This window comes from Theobroma cacao, chromosome 6 (genome assembly GCF_000208745.1).
Source record: "Theobroma cacao cultivar B97-61/B2 chromosome 6, Criollo_cocoa_genome_V2, whole genome shotgun sequence".
In the NCBI taxonomy this organism is placed as follows: Eukaryota; Viridiplantae; Streptophyta; class Magnoliopsida; order Malvales; family Malvaceae; genus Theobroma; species Theobroma cacao.
In genome coordinates, this window is record NC_030855.1 from 766,022 (window position 1) to 785,992 (window position 19,971).

General features: G+C 34.7%; 1 protein-coding gene and 2 pseudogenes across 3 annotated transcripts; all 3 read left to right on the forward strand.

Moving 5' to 3' along the window:
• Positions 1-7,414, forward strand: part of LOC18595122 — an 11,362-nt pseudogene extending 3,948 nt beyond the window's left edge.
• On the forward strand, positions 7,648-12,980 carry LOC108662474. Of its 3 annotated transcripts, none has more exons than XM_018122930.1 (6): positions 7,648-9,341; positions 9,482-9,550; positions 10,329-11,387; positions 12,089-12,223; positions 12,347-12,468; positions 12,554-12,980. In XM_018122930.1, the coding sequence occupies exons 1-6, from the start codon at positions 8,277-8,279 to the stop codon at positions 12,921-12,923; spliced, it is 2,820 nt and encodes a 939-aa protein (XP_017978419.1). In that variant the 5' UTR covers positions 7,648-8,276; the 3' UTR covers positions 12,924-12,980. The 3 variants fall into 3 exon arrangements, with proteins under 3 accessions (XP_017978419.1, XP_017978420.1, XP_017978421.1); XM_018122931.1 differs by having other exon boundaries at positions 10,335-11,387; XM_018122932.1 differs by lacking the exon at positions 7,648-9,341 and having other exon boundaries at positions 9,464-9,552; positions 10,331-11,387.
• Positions 17,688-19,971, forward strand: part of LOC108662476 — a 72,098-nt pseudogene continuing 69,814 nt past the window's right edge.

A 19,971-nucleotide genomic window follows, 5' to 3' on the forward strand; every position in this document is an offset into this window, starting at 1 on the left:
AAACATATCTCAGAAGTCAGAAAAACATCACAGCCCCTTCCTTTTCAGCATCAAATAGAAAACAGCCCTGCCCCCTCATCCAATAAGTACCCATTCTGTGCAACTCTGGAAGAAGAGCTCAAATCATGTGCTCTCATTCTGCTTTCGTACTCCTGAAAATACTCACATGTACAGCATATATTTGTTAAATCTACATTGCATGGTATATGTTGTTGTCACCAGTAGAACAGGGAAGAGGCCATGAATCCTGCGGATAATTGTATGGAACGTGCAGCGAAGAGGCCATGGAACATTAGTCAATATTGCAATTTTGTAGCGTTTTTTCTGAGATAACCACTCCACAGACTAGGCTCCAACTCAACAAAAGAAAAAAAATTGCGGAGTCATAGATCTCCCATGTTGGAATTTTGATTAGTGATTTTCTCTTAACCAATTCAAAACATGTTAATTTCTATATTTGTTGACCACATGAGGCTAGGAAAACTTTCACCAAAACGTTCAAGGAAAAAACAGACCAGAAATGGAAGTTTACCTACTTGATTGTTCAGAGTGACTCACCTTCCCCATCAGAATCAATTCTCCACCACCATGAATTGTCTCTTCCTCCTTCAGACTTTCACTGATTTCGCAGTTTGCCCCCCTGCTAAGCTGCTGCACTTCGCACTGCTTCCTTGATTGGGTTGACTATCGCCATGCGGATTATTATTTGGACCCTTCTTTTTAATGGGCTAAAACATACCAGCTTAATTCACATCGGCCAAACCCAACTACAGGAGAGTGGCTGGTGGATCTCTCCATGGACCAAGTTATCAGCAGAAGCCTGCAGGCCTGATAGGACAGGCGGCCTGGATATGATTTTCTAGGCTCAGGTTCTACAAGGTTTGACCCAAGAATACTGTTATTTTTATTAATAAATACTTTATTTTATTATATTTTAATTCTAAAATATATTTTCAAATACTAATGTAAAATTATTTAATATATATAATAATAAAATATATATAAACGAGTATTGGAATTGGGTTTGGGACGGGTACCCACGTAACCTGAATATTAACATAATCAGGTTCAGGTAGCGGGTACTCAAGAGATAGTACCTGAATCCGATATGGGTAGTGAAATCACTATTCGAACCCGTCTTAAACCCGATTATAGAGTATCATAGTATGAGTTGGAGCTATGATCTTAATAAAGCTGCATAGTACTTTGTGATAGCTATGCTTTCTGACCCCTCTTCCGTTTACCATTCTCCAGGTTGATCTACTTGAGCCAGTTTCACATTTCTTAGATGCTGCCCGTCAAAGTTTGTCTCAGGAATATTTTGTAGCCTCTGATGCGCACAAAGCAAGTAATTTCTACTGTGTCCCCCTTCAGGTAATGTAGTTCAAGACTATATTCACACATAGATACATGCTTCTTGATGTGTTGAAGTATTCATAACTATGGTTAAGTCTATGTAAGCTATGTATTTCCAACTTTTCACTTTACCCTTTATTGCGGATGTAGCCATGTAATTGACACCTCAAGCAGGCATGTTGTTTGAGTACAATCCTGGGAAAAACTTACAAAATTTAATGTAAACATGTTAAATATGGGTTTGCACCTGGAACTCGCATTTGAATCTGGGCAACATAGTCTGTATTCTGTAGGCGGCTTTAGTCATGAATCATTATAGGTATAGCCTAGAAGAGTTAATATGACTGATATTATGGGGATGGGATGGGTGGGAAGGAGATTGGACATGTGTAGCTTTAGCTTGCAATGTGAAACTTAGATGATTAGACAACCTTTGGATTCAAGTAAATTTTTGCAAACAATTATTTACTCTTTTGTGTGTGTTGTGGGGGGGGAAGAGGGGAGCAGCATATTGGGTAGTGAATGAGCTCTCTAAGTTGGTGACATATGTACTTGTCTTCTTCTGATGCTTCTGGCTGCTAAATTTTACTTTATAAAACAGAAATTTGACAACCATATTTTTTTGTCTTTTTCTTTTTCAGGAGTTCACCCCTGATGCTGGAAGGTACAATGTTATTTGGATTCAGTGGTGTATCGGTCATCTCACAGATGATGACTTTGTCTCATTTTTTAAGAGAGCAAAGGTGAATAAATCTTCTTCTTGAGACAGAACTTACTTTTTATTTGACATGTTGTGCTGTGTGGAAGTGCATGGAAAGATCAAAATTATGTATTGAAATTTTCTTGCCTGCTGTCTACTATACATTCGAATTGCCTTGTTCTGATTTTTGAATTATGAACTGTCAGATCATTGCAATGGTATCTCAAATTTTCCTTTTCCAAATTTATTGCTTCTAGCTTTCTCTCTTGTAACTTCTCTTAAACCTTCTTACAGCTATAGGAATTAAGGTTGTCTAGAGAACATAACATAGCAAACACCAGAAGGATGATATAGTCAAACTCTTTTTTCTTTTTGTCCTTTCTTTTTTTATTTTAATTTTTTTTTTTGCAATGTGTCGTGTTGTTCATTCTATTCTTCTTCCTGCTAGGTAAGTAGCGGATTTGATGGGTTGGTTTGGAGTGTTTGGGCCCATCCCTAGCACCACAGAAACAAGGCTTGATAATGCTTTACAATTCATACAGCTATTTTGCTATCATCCGTTTTCTCACCTTACAAAAGCTTGTGACCAAATTTTGTTGTGCCTTGTGCATTGAAATAAGTTTTAAGAAATGATGGTAGTTTGACTTTTGTCCTTTAAGTTTGTAAATGGTGGGAAATAAAATTAAATCTAGAAAGTGCCATATTCATTTCATGGCACCTTGAGTCCCTACTCTCCTGCTTCCCTTGCTGCAACCTTTTTTTTTTTCCAGGTGCTGTTGAGCATAACTTTTTGCTCTGCCTTCAATGTATTTTCATCAAAATTAAGCAAAACATATTAATAATAAAAAGCTCCAACATGGAAATTCTTGGGCATGTGTATGTGTATGTAGTTTGGAGGCCTGATCTCTAAGTTGTGTCCTGGAAAGACCCTTGTTGAAATTTATTATTCTTGCATATATGATTTAAAAGATTATAATTTGCACTTTAATTTGATACAGTAATTAATTTGTTGATTCCAGGTAGGCCTTAAACCTGGTGGATTCTTTGTCCTGAAAGAGAACATTGCTAGAAACGGTATTGTCTTTATGACTCTTTGATTTTTCTAAGCATGTTTGTTTGCCCTCCCTCCCTCTCTCCCTCCCCTTTTTAAGAAGTGCTCAAGTTTTGTTTAATGCATTCCTCAAACTTTCTTATGTTTTGGTATTCTGTGGTAAATTTTCATAAAGTTGTGTTTTTCTTTTTTGAAATGCCGCATGTCATCTCACGTATGAGAAGGCATAAAGTTGCTTTTTTGAGCTGATATTACTTTCTAACTTTGTCTTATTATGTAATTATCTGGCCCCTCTACAACTTTGAAGTAACATCATAGTTAATAATAATTAAAAGATAAATGGATAAAGGAAATTTTAAGCTCCATTTTCTCGTTCCATTGCTTGATACCAAGGGAAGCAGCAAGTTTTTGTTTTATGCATTCCTCAAACTTTCTTATTTTTTGGTGTCCTGCTGTAAAATTTTCATAAAGTTGCTTTCTAGAGCTGATATTACTGTTTAAATTTGTTTTATTATGTATTCATCTGCCCGCTACTGCTTTGACTTATTCTAGTTAATGTTTTAAATGTTGAATTAAGGATAAACGGATAAAGGAATATTTAAGCTCCATTGTCTTGTTTCATTGCATGATACCAAGGGAAACAGCAAAAAAGTGTTGAAACTTATAATTCGCAGGTTCAGGGATGAGTCTCATCTGCTCAAATGGGTATGGGGTATAATTTTACTATGCTACCAATTTGGGACACCTTTTGGTAACACTGTCTATGTACAACTTTCTTCAGTGAAAATTCATGAAGGAAAGATGACCTAGTGATGTAGTGAGGAAGTAGAAACAATAACAAGAAACCAAAACAGTGAACAAAACCAGAACAAAGGTTAAAATTGATGTAAAATCAAAGTCGGAACAAGTTACAAGCCATTAGGACCAATTGTCGAGCATCTTAAGGTTAAATAAACAAGTCACTCCCATCTGTAATAGATTGATTCAAACCAGCTAGATAACAAGAAGTCAACTGCTCATTAGTCTCTTTGAAACCAACACTAGGGAAAGGTTGTTGAAACCTGAAGTGTACTCCTCAATGGACATACTATTTTGCTTGAGTGAATGAAATATCTCATTCAACTCCATTTAATCAGCTGGCAGAAATTTCCTCATCTTCATTTTCATGTGTTCCCAAGTGTTGATTTTTGGCTTGCCTTGATGTGCTTGCCGCTCTTCAACGCTCTTCCACCATTGAAGTGCAGTCCCTTCAACTTAAGCTTCACAAACAGCACCTTTCTTTGTTCTACCATTGGTTTCTACTAAAAATAATTTTACAAACTCGCTTTCTGGTCTAAATAATCTTTTGCATGCATCTTTTTCCGGAAGTCATCTACCTTAATTCTAACTCCACCACCATTTAAGTCTAGGCATGTAACAATCAGCCTTCCAATCTACCACAAACAGCATTATTTGCTGCTCGAGCATTATGAAAAGGGTTTTCAGCCTCTCCATATTCAATTTCATCCTCAAGACCACCTTCCGGTAAACCGAAAGGGTCAGGATTGCCTTGCGGATTCTCCATTCGGGCTCCCATTGGTTCCTGTCACTTTAAAGCTTGCTCAGCCTGCAACAAATCTTCAATCATACCCTTAAACTCAGCCGATTCTGTTTGCTGGTCTTGATTTCTTTTCCACGTCCACTAACAAGTCCTCTAACACGATTAGCCATGGTTTATAAGCTAAAATCCTAGTTCAACTTTAAGATCTGTTCATCTGATACCTCTTTGATGTAGCATGGAAGTAGAAACAACAAAAACAAAAGAAAAACAATGAAGAAAACCAGAACAAAGGCTAAAATTGATCTTAAGATCAAAGTAGGAACAAGTTACAGCAGCTTTTAATTGTAGCCCTTCGATACAAACAAGCCCATCTAATCCTAGCCATTCAAACTAATTAAAAATGATCACATGCTGATCACGACACATGACTAGATAGAAAACATAATTACAAACTTTTAACTAAAGTAAAACATAATAAGATAACCAATTGGAGATAAATTTAAGAATGCTCTTGCATAACCTAGCCCAACAATTAAACTTGCCTAAGGCTTGACTTAAACTAGGACTCAAGTCTCATAATTTGCTTGCATTCAACTCACAAAATGCTTGGATTCAATCAGTTTATTGTTGAGTTATTCTTGAGCTCAAGTGACCAATCGAGTCTAGTTCAAGTGTTTATATTACTCAGTCAAGATGGTTCAAGAGCGTAATCAACTTTTAATTTTTTAATATATTTTAATATTCCATGTATGTAATACTCGTATAACACTGAAAAATATAAAGCTCTATCAAGTCCAGCTTGGAGGTCTCAGACATATGTACCCTCCAAAAAATTGTTCAAGTTGAGCTTCAGGTCTTAGTTTTGTAATTGAGTCGTGTCAAGTTCAAGGTTGTCATTTTGTCAACTTGATTTGGCTCAGTTATGCACCTAGACTTTAACCAGCTCAAACTGACTAAAAGGTTACTGAATTGAAAGTTGAGACAGGGACAATTCAAACACAAAGTAATCTGGAATTCCAAAAATCCAAACTTAACACCTAAAAACCTTTAAATGACAAGTGGGTAGTTATACCCCTTTCGCAGTAATTGCATAAATTCACTTAACTTGGCTTGCATGTGGAGAACTTGTCAGTGGAATTGTTCAGTGGCAAAATGAGTTTCACTGAGCTATCACTTGTTTGCAGGATTTGTCTTGGATAAAGAAGATTGAAGCATCACCAGATCTGACTTATACTTCAAGGCCCTATTTCGTCGATGTGGATTGCACCTGTATAAAATAAAGGTACCTTCTATTGCATATTGACCACTTAATAAGCTGTTGATAACGCTTTTTTAAACTGAATATTCTGTTAGTTTACTCGTAAATGCTTTTGACAGTTGTTGTTTCATGAGGCCTAATCCTAACTATATTTTGACTTTGAAAGAATATACAATACATAAAGCTACACAGGTCTGCTGTGGTATCTTAAATGGTGCTCAAAGTTCTTAATCAGCCCCAACTTCCATTGTTTTGATTCTGAAAAGCAAAACCCCCCTCACTGGCTAAAATAAAGTGGGAATCAATTCAGTATGGTACAATTTATAGATATGGTACATTTATGGCACCGATGATACTTTGCTGCAGAGTTACCTATATCATGTATTCTTTTATCTTCCCTATTATCAATCACTTTTACAGAGAAATTATGGTCTTGAAGTCAAAACTGGATACTTTAATAATTAAAGTTATAATCAACCTCAAAATTGTGTGCTGGGTTATGGCGGTAAAGGGGTCAACTTGATGTAAGTTACGCAACTTGGACTCACACCATAAAACTCAACCAAATTCCAACAAAGATTAGTTGCCAACCCATCCAGTTGTGTCTGTTACACATAACCTTTGACTTGCAACATAACAATCCCAAGATGACACATTGAAAACTGATAAGTTTATATAGATCATGCACTAATAGCCTCATATGTTGCCATTGTCTTAACAACTAAGTCTCTAAGCCAACATTCAAAAATTTAGATCTTGAAACGTTAAAATACAAGGTCTAGCTAAAAATCCAATGATAGGTGCGGGCTTTATAGGATGAGAGAGGGCTTCTCCTATTGTGAAGCCCTCGTTCCATTGACTTTCAGATGTGCCCCAAGAGCATAACATTAGTGAGAGGCGTTGTGTGATCTATGTTGTTTGGTAAGTTTTAGATATCATATCATCTTTTGTATCCTTATATTCTTATTTGATGTTGCTGAGTTGAATCGATAAGGGTGTGATTTCTAGTTGCATGTTCAAAGTTTCCATTAGAAATAGGGGCAGGTTTGGTTTGCAATCCCCCTACTTCATTTTAGGGTTTTCAACTATCATAATGTATCCTTCCTTTTGTTATTTATTTGTTTGTTGTTTTGAAAACAGGACCAGAAAGGACTCCCTGAGGAATTGTTTGCTGTAAAGATGTATGCTTTAACAACTGAAGGGCCAAAGAAGGTTCTCAAGACAAGATCCAAGGCGCAAGCCAACAGACCTGACATCATCAAATGATTTGTTGCCTCTACCTTGTTGCATTGTTGTAGGAGTACTCAAACTTTCTGGTGTAGGATGTGATTGTATCTTCTTCCTATGTAATTTGTTAGCGTATTACCTCAAATTGTTTTTACTTTACAAGCTCCTTGTGGACTAGTTTTGTTCTTTTTCGTTTGAAGCTGTATATTTATCCCCGGCATACCTTTGAAGCTGTATATGTTCCTAAATTCAATTATTGCTTCCATATTTTAATTTTATCTTTAATTTTTTTTTTTTACCTTTCAAACAAAAATGAAGAGTAAATTTTACTATTCCTTTTTACCAATTCTTTAATCCTTAGTCTAATGATACTTTAGATGGATACTTTTGCTCCTATTCGCAAGACCAGCCCTCACCCTTTTTGTAGTGTTATTTTCCAAACGGTGCCGTTTGGCACTTTGCTCCTTACAACCCTAACTATAAATTCCTCCTTTTCTCTCTCTCTCTCCTTCATTTTTCCCCTTACTTTCTCTCTCTACCGCCGGCGGCTCTCTCTCATTTCTCTCTGAACCTTCAGCTCACTTTCTTCTCTCTTTCTCTTTCGCTTGGAAGTAATGAGAATCTCCCAATCCCAAAAGAGGAAATCAACTTTCTCTCCCGCACACTGCCAGAACCTTCCTTTCGCTCTCACAAATCAGTCCCCAACCGAACCCATTTCCTAGATCTACGTCTTTGTAAACATTGGATTTTTGTTTTGATGCTTTTTGCTTTTCTTTTTTTTTGCCTTTTGCCATTTTGGTTGTGGTATCCGGCTGCTAGATTAAAAAGTTAGAAGTTTTTGGCTTCTAGGTGTTTGCTCTTTTCTGGAGATTTTTGTTGAAAGAGCCCCTCCTTTTGTGAAGATTTCTGCTTTTATATATATAGGGGCCGAAAATTCTCTCCTTAGTACTCGGTTAGCCATTGATTTATCCTAATTTTTATTGAATAAAAATGAAAATGAAAAATAGAATAATAAGGTAATAAAAATAGTAATAAAAGTACATAAAAAAATAGTATCTACAGCTTGAGGGAATCTATGTTTAGTTTTTTAATATGTAAACACCCTTTTCCATGGAAAGGTTAAATTTTTTTTTCTTTGTTTGAGATGGATATCAAACCCTTTCTTCATGAACACCACTTGCTCTTTGATGACTACATTGAATCAGAGGCACCTTGTAATATATGCAATCAGAAAATTGATGGTTTGGCTTATTATTGTGAAAGATGCAAGATTTGGTTTCATAATCCCTGCGTTCATCATCAGCTACCTCTGCAGATAAGTGCACATCCTTTCCATTCTCAACACAATCTTAGTCTCTTATGGTCAAATCACATAGATTACATATGTGCTAAATGTTTCAATCTTTCTCGAGGTCATAGGTACCATTGCAAAGATTGTGATTTTAGCCTTGAGTTTCAATGTGCTTTTTCAATCAATGATGAGAAAAATAGACTCAGTGACGAGACATCCAAAAAAATTGGTCGTTTCAACAAGTCGTTGACCCTCTTTAACTATAGGAGAGTGAGAAAGTATGAGTATATATGTAGTTGGTGTGAGAATCATTTGTCTGGAATGTCTTATGGTTGTCTTGACGATGGAGTTTATATCTGGTTCCACGATTCGTGCCTAATCAACATGCCTAGCATAATCTTCAAACACCCTTTTCATCCATCACACCCTCTTTCATTATGCAACATTCATTTCGATAATAGATTGTGCAATGCTTGTAACCTACCAATATGGGAGTTCAGAAAAGCCTTTTGCTGTAGAAAATGTAAATTCCACCTTCATGTTCATTGTGCTGAACTACGACCCAGTCTGAAGGTTGAGTTACATGAGCATAATCTTACTTATTTTCGAATAAAAGCTAATATCTCTACCCACCTATGTAGGATTTGTGGTTTTAATTTTGATGCTATAGGGAACGAAAGTGCTTTTTATCGTTGTGTTGAGTGTAATTTCAATTACCATTTCAAATGTCTTACAATACCACATTCTACTTCACACAAGTATCATAGGCATGATCTCATGCTTATGGATTCATTTATAGAAGATGTTTCTGAAGAATATTATTGTGATATATGTGAAGAAAAAAGAAAACCCAAGCATAGTGTTTATTGTTGCAAGAAATGCAAATTTGTTGCTCACATCGAATGTGTACTCAATAAGGTAAAGAGAAATTTACTCTCTCTCTAAACAAATTTAATAAATGATTTTTTTATTAGATAATCTATTAATTATTTGATCATAGGTCACATATACTGTGCCATTTAGAAAAATTTTGATGTTAAATAGTTTCACTTCCCCAGGTTATAGATATAAAACTTGATCAAAGTGTGACCTCTAGTTTGTTGGATGGCGAAGCTTCAACATTGAAGGTGGTGTATGTTGATATTATTGTGATGCTTTCACTTGCCAATAATTTTTTTTTGAAGGTTACATCACTTTAGGTCTTTTATAATTCCTTGGATTTATATATTATAAAGATTTTTTAGTAATAAACACTATTTACGTTTTTGAATAAAATTTAATGAAAAAAAAACTAAAAAATGTAAATAACATAGGTAAGAAACCTCTACTTATATAGCAGTATTCAAAATCAATTTGAAGAAGGCTTTAGTAAAAATATTGAATGTTGAATAAAATAAAAACATATACGTGCATCATGTTAATTTATGAACATATATATTTGATTATTTAATTATTACTTCCATATTTTAGTTTTATTTTAAATTTTCATTTTTTTTACTTTTCAAACAAAAATAAAGAGTAAATTTTACTATTAATTTTGACCTATTTGTAATTTTTCGTTTTCATTTGCCATTTTGAATTTGTTTCAAATCCATCTGTATATTAACATGCCAATAAAATGGAAGTGAAATTTGTCACGTAAATTCCACATATTATGTGAATTATGTGAAAGTAGTCACATGGACATAACTGTAGTGTTTAGATGGCAAATTCGTTCCATATTTAATAGTGTATTGATGGATAGATGAATTTAAAATAAATTCCAAAAGATGTAGATGAAAAAAATCGAGTTTGTTTAGTCATAAATGAAAATAAAATATTATGACAATTTACAAATTAAGGATGCACTCTGCTTAACAAATGGTGGAAGATTAGTAACTTTCTTCACTCAACCTGGTTGTGCAGCCGCAGATTGAACATTTTGATCATCAACATCCCTTGAGCTATAATGGGGCAATTGAACGGAATGAAAGTCTTCTCTGCAATGCTTGCTGTCAAGAAATTTTTGATCAACACTATGCTTGTGGAGATTGTAAATACTACTTACATGAAACGTGCACTGCATTGCCGTTTGAGGTGTCACACCCTTTTCATTGCCAGCATCCTCTCAAGCTCTTCACAGATATAGTTGAATTTACATGTCATGCATGTAGGGAACATTCTAGTGGGTTTGCTTACATGTGCCTTCCATGTGATTTCCAACTTGATGTAAACTGTGCTACCACTCCAATCCCACAAAAAAATGAGGGGCAAAAGCTGAAAGAGATGGAGAAAGTTTCCAAGTTGTGCCCTTTCAATCAAAATCATAAGCTAGATTTCTTCAATCGTAGATCCAGTCTCAAAGATTTGGCTTTGGAATGCGATGCTTGCAAGCTACCAATCTTGGGTCCAGGTTATACATGTCGTGATTGTTTCAATATCAAAATTCATGAATCTTGTCTTGCATTTATGCGGGAGATGCAGCTCAACTTTCATCCATTACACCCCCTTCATCCACAAATCGGCGATTGGGAAAATTGTTTTGCCTGTAGATTTAAAATCATTGAAAGTATCGGTTATAGTTGTCGACAGTGTGATTTCCACCTTCATCTTCATTGTGCTAATTCCCTGAAGCTGGCCTTAAAAATTAAGTCTCACATGCATAATCTCTATTATTTTGGGCCAGATTATGAGAAATCTTACCAATTATGTAACAAATGCAAAAGTTACATTGGTAAGGAACCTTTCTATTATTGCGTGGAGTGCAATATGAATTTGCACTTAAAATGTGTTCCCATACCATGTTCAGTTAAATCCAAATATCACATGCATCGTTTGACTCTTAAAAATCATTTTGTGGAAGATGATTCTGGAGAATACTATTGCGACATTTGCGAAGAAGAAAGGAACTCAAAAAATCATTGCTATTATTGTGAAGAGTGTGTTGGACAATTTGTTGCTCACATCGAATGCGTGCTTCTTACAGTAAGTTTATCACTATCATTTTCTTTGTAGAATTTTTTTATACCATGTTATTGAATTTTTTAAAGGAAAATAAGAATCTAAATTACACATCACATGATTGTATCCACCACCTCTTTGATTAATTGGACTTTATTAATGGTTAAAGTACCTCATAGGTCCATATACTATAGATTTTTCGTTAATTTAATCTCTTTACTCAAAACTGGTTAATTTATTCTCTATATTTTGAGATATTATGTAATTGACTCATTTTGCTTAACTCCATTCAAATTAACCATTAGTGGTGCTGGTGTCGCATTGACATGCAAGATAAAAGAAAAAAAAAGAAATTGGCCATGTGGCATTTGTTTCTTTCCTCATTTGTTCAAAACTACATTGTTTTAGAGTACCATTTAAAGCACATTTAGGTTTTATTTTTCATTTTCCTTCTTTCCTTCTTTCTAGCTCTCTTATCTCTCTAGATTCCGACACCTAAATGAAAATTTTGGCTATCGTTCATTAATGGTATGAAAATCTAATAAAAAATAAAAAAATTCATTTTTTTTGGCCTTATTTCCCAAAATTAGGATAGCTTTTTCAAAATCTATCTTGATTTTCCTAGATCTAAAATAATGAAACTGTAAAAAAGAAATTTGTTTCTTTCCACTAATGTGTCCTCAACTTGATGTTAATGATCAAGGGTTGTGTTTTTCATGTTGTAGGATTTTGAATTTGCAGATGGAAATTTTCATGAATTTTCCAACTTGAAAGATGCTGACTCACCTATTGAGAGTTCCTCTATGGATAAGTTGCTTTCCCAGCCCCATGCTGAAGTTTACTTGAATCAAAACAGAATGGTAGTTAAGTCCTATATAAGTTTATTTTAAAGATCTCATCTTAATGCGAAAATGAATTTTATTTTATGAATAGTTGAATGGAAGAAAAGTTTCACGATTTTGTGGGTGCCATTGTTGTTGCAGAAGTACTGGGTGGATAAGAAGTTAAGCAAATACTGCTTCATGTTGTTTGCAAGAGATCTTTCAATCTGTTGGGCGGAAAACCACCTTTACTGGCGCTGGTCATACCAAAGAGAAACAAACAGGTTAGCATAGATTTATTATTCATTTAGAATCCTTCATAGTTCTAGCTCGAGAGCTTTCCTAATCCATAAACTTTTGATTTTGCAGTGATGTGTTGATTGATGTTGTCGAACTTCTAGATGTGTGGTGGCTAGAAATGCATGTGAAATTCAATGTAAAAAAACTCTCACCAAAAACATTGTATGGACTTGTGTTCGTGCTTATGTTGGCAAAAGAAGCATGTGGATGGGAACACCCAGTGAACGTCGGATTCACTCTTCCAAATGGGTACAAGGTTGAATGCAAGGAAATTTTGATGACCAAGCCAACAGGAGTGTGGATAGAAATCCCTGTCGGAGAATTTACAACTTCATTTGAAATTGCTGGAGAATTAGATATTTACTGTCACCAATATGATGAATTGATAAGGAAGAGAGGACTTATTGTTAAAGGAGTTGCTATTCTACCAAAGAATTAAGTTATAAGTTAGTATTTTGTCATAGTAAATATGAAAGTATTATAGTTTTTTTATTTGTTCATAATCCTGCAAATACCAAAATGACCTTAACACTGGAACCAGTTTTTCGGTTCTCATTATACAATATAGGTTCCATGCTAAATGCAGCAAACAAGCCCGTTGATTGGGTTTTTTGTATTTTTTATTAGATTTTTGGACCACTACTGATCAGCGGTCAGTGATCGAAATCTGGGTTTGGCGATCAAAATTTGGGATGGAAGGATTGGATAGAAAGTGAGAGAGAGAAGAGTGTTAGAGAGAGAAGGAAGGAAAATGAAAAAAAAAAAAACTAAATGTGCTTTAAATAGTAAGCTTAAAACGACGTAGTTTGAGACAAAAAAGAGAAGAGAGAAAAATAAAAGCGACATGATCAATTTTTTTTATTAGTTTAACACGCCACTTCTACGTTAGCACTTTTTGATATGTCAGTGCGACGTTAATACCACTAATGGTTAATTTGAATGGAGTTGAGCAAAGAGATTCAATGGTACAAAATATGAGAGTACAAGGACTAAATTAACTAGTTTTGGATAGTTGGACTAAATTGACAAAAAAATCTTTAGTATAAGGACCTATGAGGTACTTTGACCATTAATAAATTCTAATCAACAAAAGATGTGGTGGATTTGATCATGTGATGTGTATGTGTAATTTAGATTCTTATTTTCTTTTAAAGAAATTCAATAATGTGGTATAAAAAATTTCTACAAAGATAGAAAAATATTGTTAGCACCTCAACATTTTTTAAAACCTTTTCAGCACTTTAAAGCTTTGTCCATTAATTAATCAGCTTGTTTTAGGCATGTTCTCATAGTAACACAAGTCTTTACGCTGTATAGAACCTTTTGTTTCTTTTTAACCTCCTGCAATCTTGAGCAAGGCTGGTTGTGTATACAGGGGAGCATAGTGGTATATCCCAGCACAGTTGTGTATATAGGGAGATGTATGCCTAAGCTGTAGGGATGGTTTTTGTTCACCTACTCTTTTGTATATTGATTTTGCTTAAAGTATAAAGGTATAGAATTTTTAAAAAAAGATACAAAATTGTGGCTTAGCATCTTGATAGCCACATTTGGAATAAAAAGGTAGCAATTAAAAAAAGTATTTTATCTTTAATGATGAGTAAGCTTTCTTTGGCCTTTTTCATTTTATATTCTCTCAATAATTTCCTTCTTTAAATAGAGAAAAAAAATGTTGACAGGGCATGAAGCACATGCTATTTTCTTGTTTTTGGTATAAAGGCTTGAGGGAATCTTTGTTTAGGTTTTACATTTAAACGCCCTCTCTCATCAAGAGGCTAGTAGTTGATCATCTCTCTCTCTCTCTTCATCTACCTAAATTTATTTCTTCGTTTGTTTGAGAAAACAAGGCAGAGATTGTTCTGCTATGGGCATATTCTATACTTGTTTTTGACAGAAATTTAGTACCTCCTCAAGTCCTTAACCATCTTGGTGCTGCAAAGAGGGGGTTGTAGCTAGAAATTAACAACATAAAAGATGAAAGCAAGGTTGTTGATGTGAATGATTTAGCTTGGTTTGGGTTATACAAGGCGCAACAATTCTTTGAACGTCAAATACACTTTCCTATATTTAAGCTTATTCTTCATAATGTGTAGCACTGCAGGGCATTTTATTCAACTATATTTTGGTTAGATTGTAGGGGAAAGAAAGGTAGAGAAAAAGACACAAAGGCGAGAAACATTTTTAGACAATGATTCAAAATTTAATTTCATTAATAAGTTAAAAAATTACAGCAAACTGTAAAAAAGATCAAAAATTTTTTTGTCTGCTCCTTTTATTCTCTATTGGCCAGAAGAGATGTGCATTCTTGAACTAGTGATTTGCAAATAAGTGACTGCTTTTCCTACATACCTTTGAGTTGAATGACCATGTACTTATCCATTCTGTATATTTCAACAAATTTATGTTAATATTCAAGTTTCTAATATTTGAATGAGTTTATATTTGATGCATTAACAGTGTCTATAAGATACATTGTCAGTGTATTAAATATAAATCTTATTTAAATAAATTAAGAGTACATAGTTAAGAATTACAGGGAGTTTAATTTGAGATAGTAGCTTTTTGTATGTAAGAAGAAAAAGAAGATTTTGCTGCTTTTTATTATTTGTTTTTGTTAATTTTATTGTGTCAGCTTGGTTTTATGTCAACAGCCCTATCAATTCATCATGGTTAGTGATCAACAGCTTCAATAACGATGCTTCCCAAGTTTAAAAGGGAAAATAGGAGATTCCAAACTTAAAACCTTCATGTCCTTGAGGCTTTTCTTGTTTCTCTGTCCTTTTCTATTTGCTGTTTTAGTTGCAAAATTGTGGAAGTAGCATCTTGATTGCCACATTTTTCATAAAAAAGTACCAATTTAAAGAAACATTTTATCTTTAATGATAAGTAAGTTTTCTTTGACCTTTTTCTTTTTCTCAAAAGACAAAGAGAATAGTATTCCATAAAAAAGGATATGTGTTAATTAAATTATTTGAAGGCAAGAAATTAAGATTAGTATCAGTATTCGTTTCCAAATTCTCACAATTATTTCGTTCTTTAAATAAAGAAAAAAATAATATTATTTTTGATCACTCACTTGATTAATTAATTTGAATTGTCATTGCATTAGTACAATGAATCGTAATCACAATATACGCGCGACTTGTTTTCATTGTGCAAGTAATTATTGTATAACTAAAGCAAAAAGAAAGTAATTGCTATATAACATTATTTTACCTAAAGGGAAATATTTAATTAAAGAAAAAATAAGTAATCCCAAACTTAAAACCTTTATCCTCTTAAAAACCAATTAATAGAGTAATGCTGATTCTCTATAAAGTGATTTGATTTCAAAATGCCAAAGGTCCTTGATGCTTTTCTTCTTGTTTAAACGAAACACTCCCCTTGCTAAACTAAAGTGAGAATCAATTAAGTATGGTACAACTTATAGATACATTTATGCCACCAGTAATACTTTGTTTCAGAATTATCTTTCCTTTTTAGAAACAATAAAGATGAATTATATATTAAAAAAGAGAAGGATAAGAGTATTCCTTTACAACCAGTCAAAAAAAAACCCACGACTACATCAAAAACAGCCAATGGGGCTTAAAAATTTGGGTAGACCAGTACTTACCTTAGGTCCTGCCAAGTAGTATTAAAAAGAAAATATTACAAAAGGTAAGAAAACCATAACAAAAGGACCTGTACATAATCTTTTCCTAGAAGAAGGATCCAAAAAAGGGTTCAATCAATATCCCTTAAAAAAAAAGCAGTATAAACGAAGAAACATCAATGGTTCCCATGAAGTTAGCAGCGAGCATTGTGATGCACAACAAAAGTAAATAAAGCAGGGGACAGAACACGTCACACTAGGTTAATATTCTTCTCCGGGGCTGGCATGGAGTCGTTGATCCGAAGCAAATCTGTTGATCTTGAGACACCTTCTTTGGCTAGCTTGTCAACTTCTTCATTAGCAGAACCAAAAATGTGTTTCATCTCCCATCTTCCAATCTTACGAAGAGTATTAAATGTTTGAATTATCAGAGTCTTCGCTCTCCATATCTTCTTTTTGTCTTTCTTAATATTAATCACTTTTACAAAGAATTTAATTTTAATTTTACATTTGAATTGTTGCGCTAGGGTATGGCCGTAGAGGGGTCAACTTGATGTAAGTTAAGCAACTTGGATTTACAGCATAGAACTCAACTAAATTCCAACAAAGATTAGTTCCTAGCCCGTACAGAAAATTTGTATATGTTACTTGACTGATTTACATTGAAGAAGTAAATTTGCATATCACCCACATTATAAACTAATCAATTACTGAAAATAAGAAATTACCACTAGTGCTTGCTAAATCTCATAAATAAATCATCTTAATAAGCAATAACTATGTATGGGAGGGCTAATTATTGTAGTTAACATTCCTTGAATTTTACCTCAAAATTTGTGTTAATATTCTAGGTTGTGATCAAGTCAAATATTCAAGTTTCTAACATTTAAATAGATTAGGAGTACTTCATGAATGAAGGGGTTTAATTTGAAGTAATAGCTTCAAGTATAGAAGAAAAAAAACAAAGATTATGCTGCTTATTTTTTTTTATATTTTCTTGTCTTAGGTTGATTTTATGTCAACACTCCTATCCACTATTCGGTAATTTTGGACGTGTGTATTTCTGTAGCAATGTTTATGAAATGGTTTGGACAGCATTGATAGCTGTGGATCATGAGACATATATACACTTTGGACAGCTATTTATTGAGACGTGCTGGAAGGTGATTTAATTATTTCTGTTGATTGGGTTATGTTTTCAGAGATTGGGCGGATTTGTTAAAGAGTCCAACTGGACCTATTTATCCCCAAAGTTGAGTTTAATTTTGGCATTTGGCATGTGGCATTGCCAAAGCTCCTCAAGGAAGAGCACTATGCGATGAGTGAAGGCCAAATAAATAAGAAGAAAAAAGAAAGAAAGATAGTACACATCTTGTCATCACTCATCAATTAGACATTCCATCCCTCACCAACCCAACGTCCTTGGACAACTTCTTCCACATATGTTGTCCAATAAAAATCACTCCAGTGTCTCGCATTGCTTGAAAAGAAAAAAAAAGACTCCCACGTCCTACCGTATTGGCGATTGCTACTATCGTTCTCCACCGCCCGCTTGGTGGCGCCTATACAGCCACCACCACCACCACCACCATTTGCAATTCTCCTGATTCAGAATTCTTATTGCATTACTACTGTTGGAAAAGTGTTTGATAAACAACTTTCAGCTGGTAAGTTAGCTTCACTATAACCTTTATTATCAAAAATTTTTTACGCATTGCCTTTGGATTACAAAGCATCCTGGTCAAATTGTTTCCGTAGTGACGTAGAAGTTGTCATTCAAGAAAAATTACAAGGACGAATTATAAAGCATTTTAATTCTCATGGTTTTTTTCTTTAAAGATTGATTTTGGGTTCAACTTTAAGAAATTGTCTTCCACTTGTTCATTGTTAAAAAACAGGGTCGGAAGAGAAGCAGCTTCAACATCATCCACTTGTTCAGTCAACCAATAATTAACTGCTGTTTTCATTAATCAATTTACATTCGAGAAACAACAAAAACAATGGCAAAAGCACTTCTTTCCATGATCCTGGAGCAGCAGTTGGGTGGTTCGTTCATTCCTCAAGGGATAAAGCATCATGTCGGATTGGCTGTAGGTCTTGAAGAAGAAATCCAAAAACTCACCAGCAACTTTGAGGCCATTAAAGCTGCGCTTGAAGATGCGAAAGGATAAACCAAACAGGGCTTGCCTAACCCAAGGCGCGGAGGATAAGGCATACCGATGTGGATGCGGCCCATATCCCAAGCTGTTTCCCCACAGACCCTCCAACAGTGTCCCATAACTCTAATCCTACATCCACCACGGAAGAATTACAAGACTCCCAAGGAGCGGAGGACGGCAATGGAGGCAGCTGGCTCCGATTCCGATGGCAGAGAATTCAAGAACCCACAGGAAATGTGGAGGAAGCAAATTGGAGATGCAGATGAAGGAGATAACCATAAGAAGACTCAGTGGTACCGTGAAGGCGTTGCCTATTGGGAAGTAAGTCTTTCTTAACTCTGGTTCTTACATTTGTATGTGGGTACCATTACCGAACTCATAGTATAGTTATTGGTTTCTTTGGTTGTGCTAAGAGAAGGGTGTGGAGGCATCGGTAGATGGGGTGTTGGGTGGATTTGGGCAAGTAAATGAGGCAGATGTCAAGGGTAGTGAGGTTTTTCTCAATACCCTTTTGCATGAAAGATTCTCGATGGCGGTGGAAGAAATCACCATCTTGTTGCTCTTGGTACTTCTCTGTCTCTCTCTGTGTGCTCAACTTTATATTGTTTTTATGAAGTTATATACCCATATATGTTCTGTTGAGGTAGTTTGGTTTATGTTATTATGATTATTTTTTTACACTAAAAATGAACCTTAGGTTATTATGCGCCATTAAATGTGGAAGTGCAAAGTTGGTGATGGGATCCTACTTCATTAGAATGTAACATTGGTGGAAAACCTAATTAACTATAAATTAAACAAAAAAACATAGTGGTGACAGCAGATAGGGATGGTGTGATGGATGAAATTTTGAGTTAAATATCCGCAATTAGTGCTTGAAACCGGAAACCAAGATGACTTGATAACACAACCATGAAAAGTTTATGTCCCATAATCCCAACCCATAAAGGAAAATAAATAAATAAAGAAGAGAAAGGCATGGAAATTTGGATGAATATGCAAGAAGCATGTCATGCATTAGAGGTCTTGCTTTGATTTAGAATGCCAGCGTTATAGGTGTTGCAACTATTTAGAATGCCATAATGCAATTGAGAATTGGGTTTACTACATGCTATTTTGCTTAATAAAAAACCATCTTTAAGCAATATTTTTTTTTAAATGGGGATTTTTTTAAAGCCCTTTTAAATAACATGTTTTTGTAAAAGGCCGACAGGATACTTTTAACTATTTTTAGCCATCAGAAAAGATTTTGGGATAAAAATACCCTTAATGAGCCGTCTTCGTTAGCGTACACTCTCAAACAGGCGAAAAATGAGAAAAAAAAATATGCAAAGATTTGTTGTGCAAAATACCCTTTTTTTTTCGAAGGTTGTGCAAAACAAAATAAAGTTACATGAGATGGTTTTTTAGAGATTTTGGACATGGCATTCGGATAATAGGAGAAGAGAGATATTAAATCAAACGAGGAACAGGTCTTCATGAATGGAAAGCTTGGCTAATGATGTGAAACCAGAAATCCTTGATACGGTGGTAAATTGAAAGGAGAAAGATGTGAATCCAAGCAGGAAATGGTCCTGCTATAGCAGGCCATATGTTAGATGGCTGTCGCAGGGCAGGTCAGGGTTTAAAGTTTGTGAAACGTCATGTTGGGAATGTATGACACGACACCGCTCAGAGTTGGTGAGACGCCATTGAGGGAATCTATGACACGCTAGAGTTAAGAGTTGGTGACA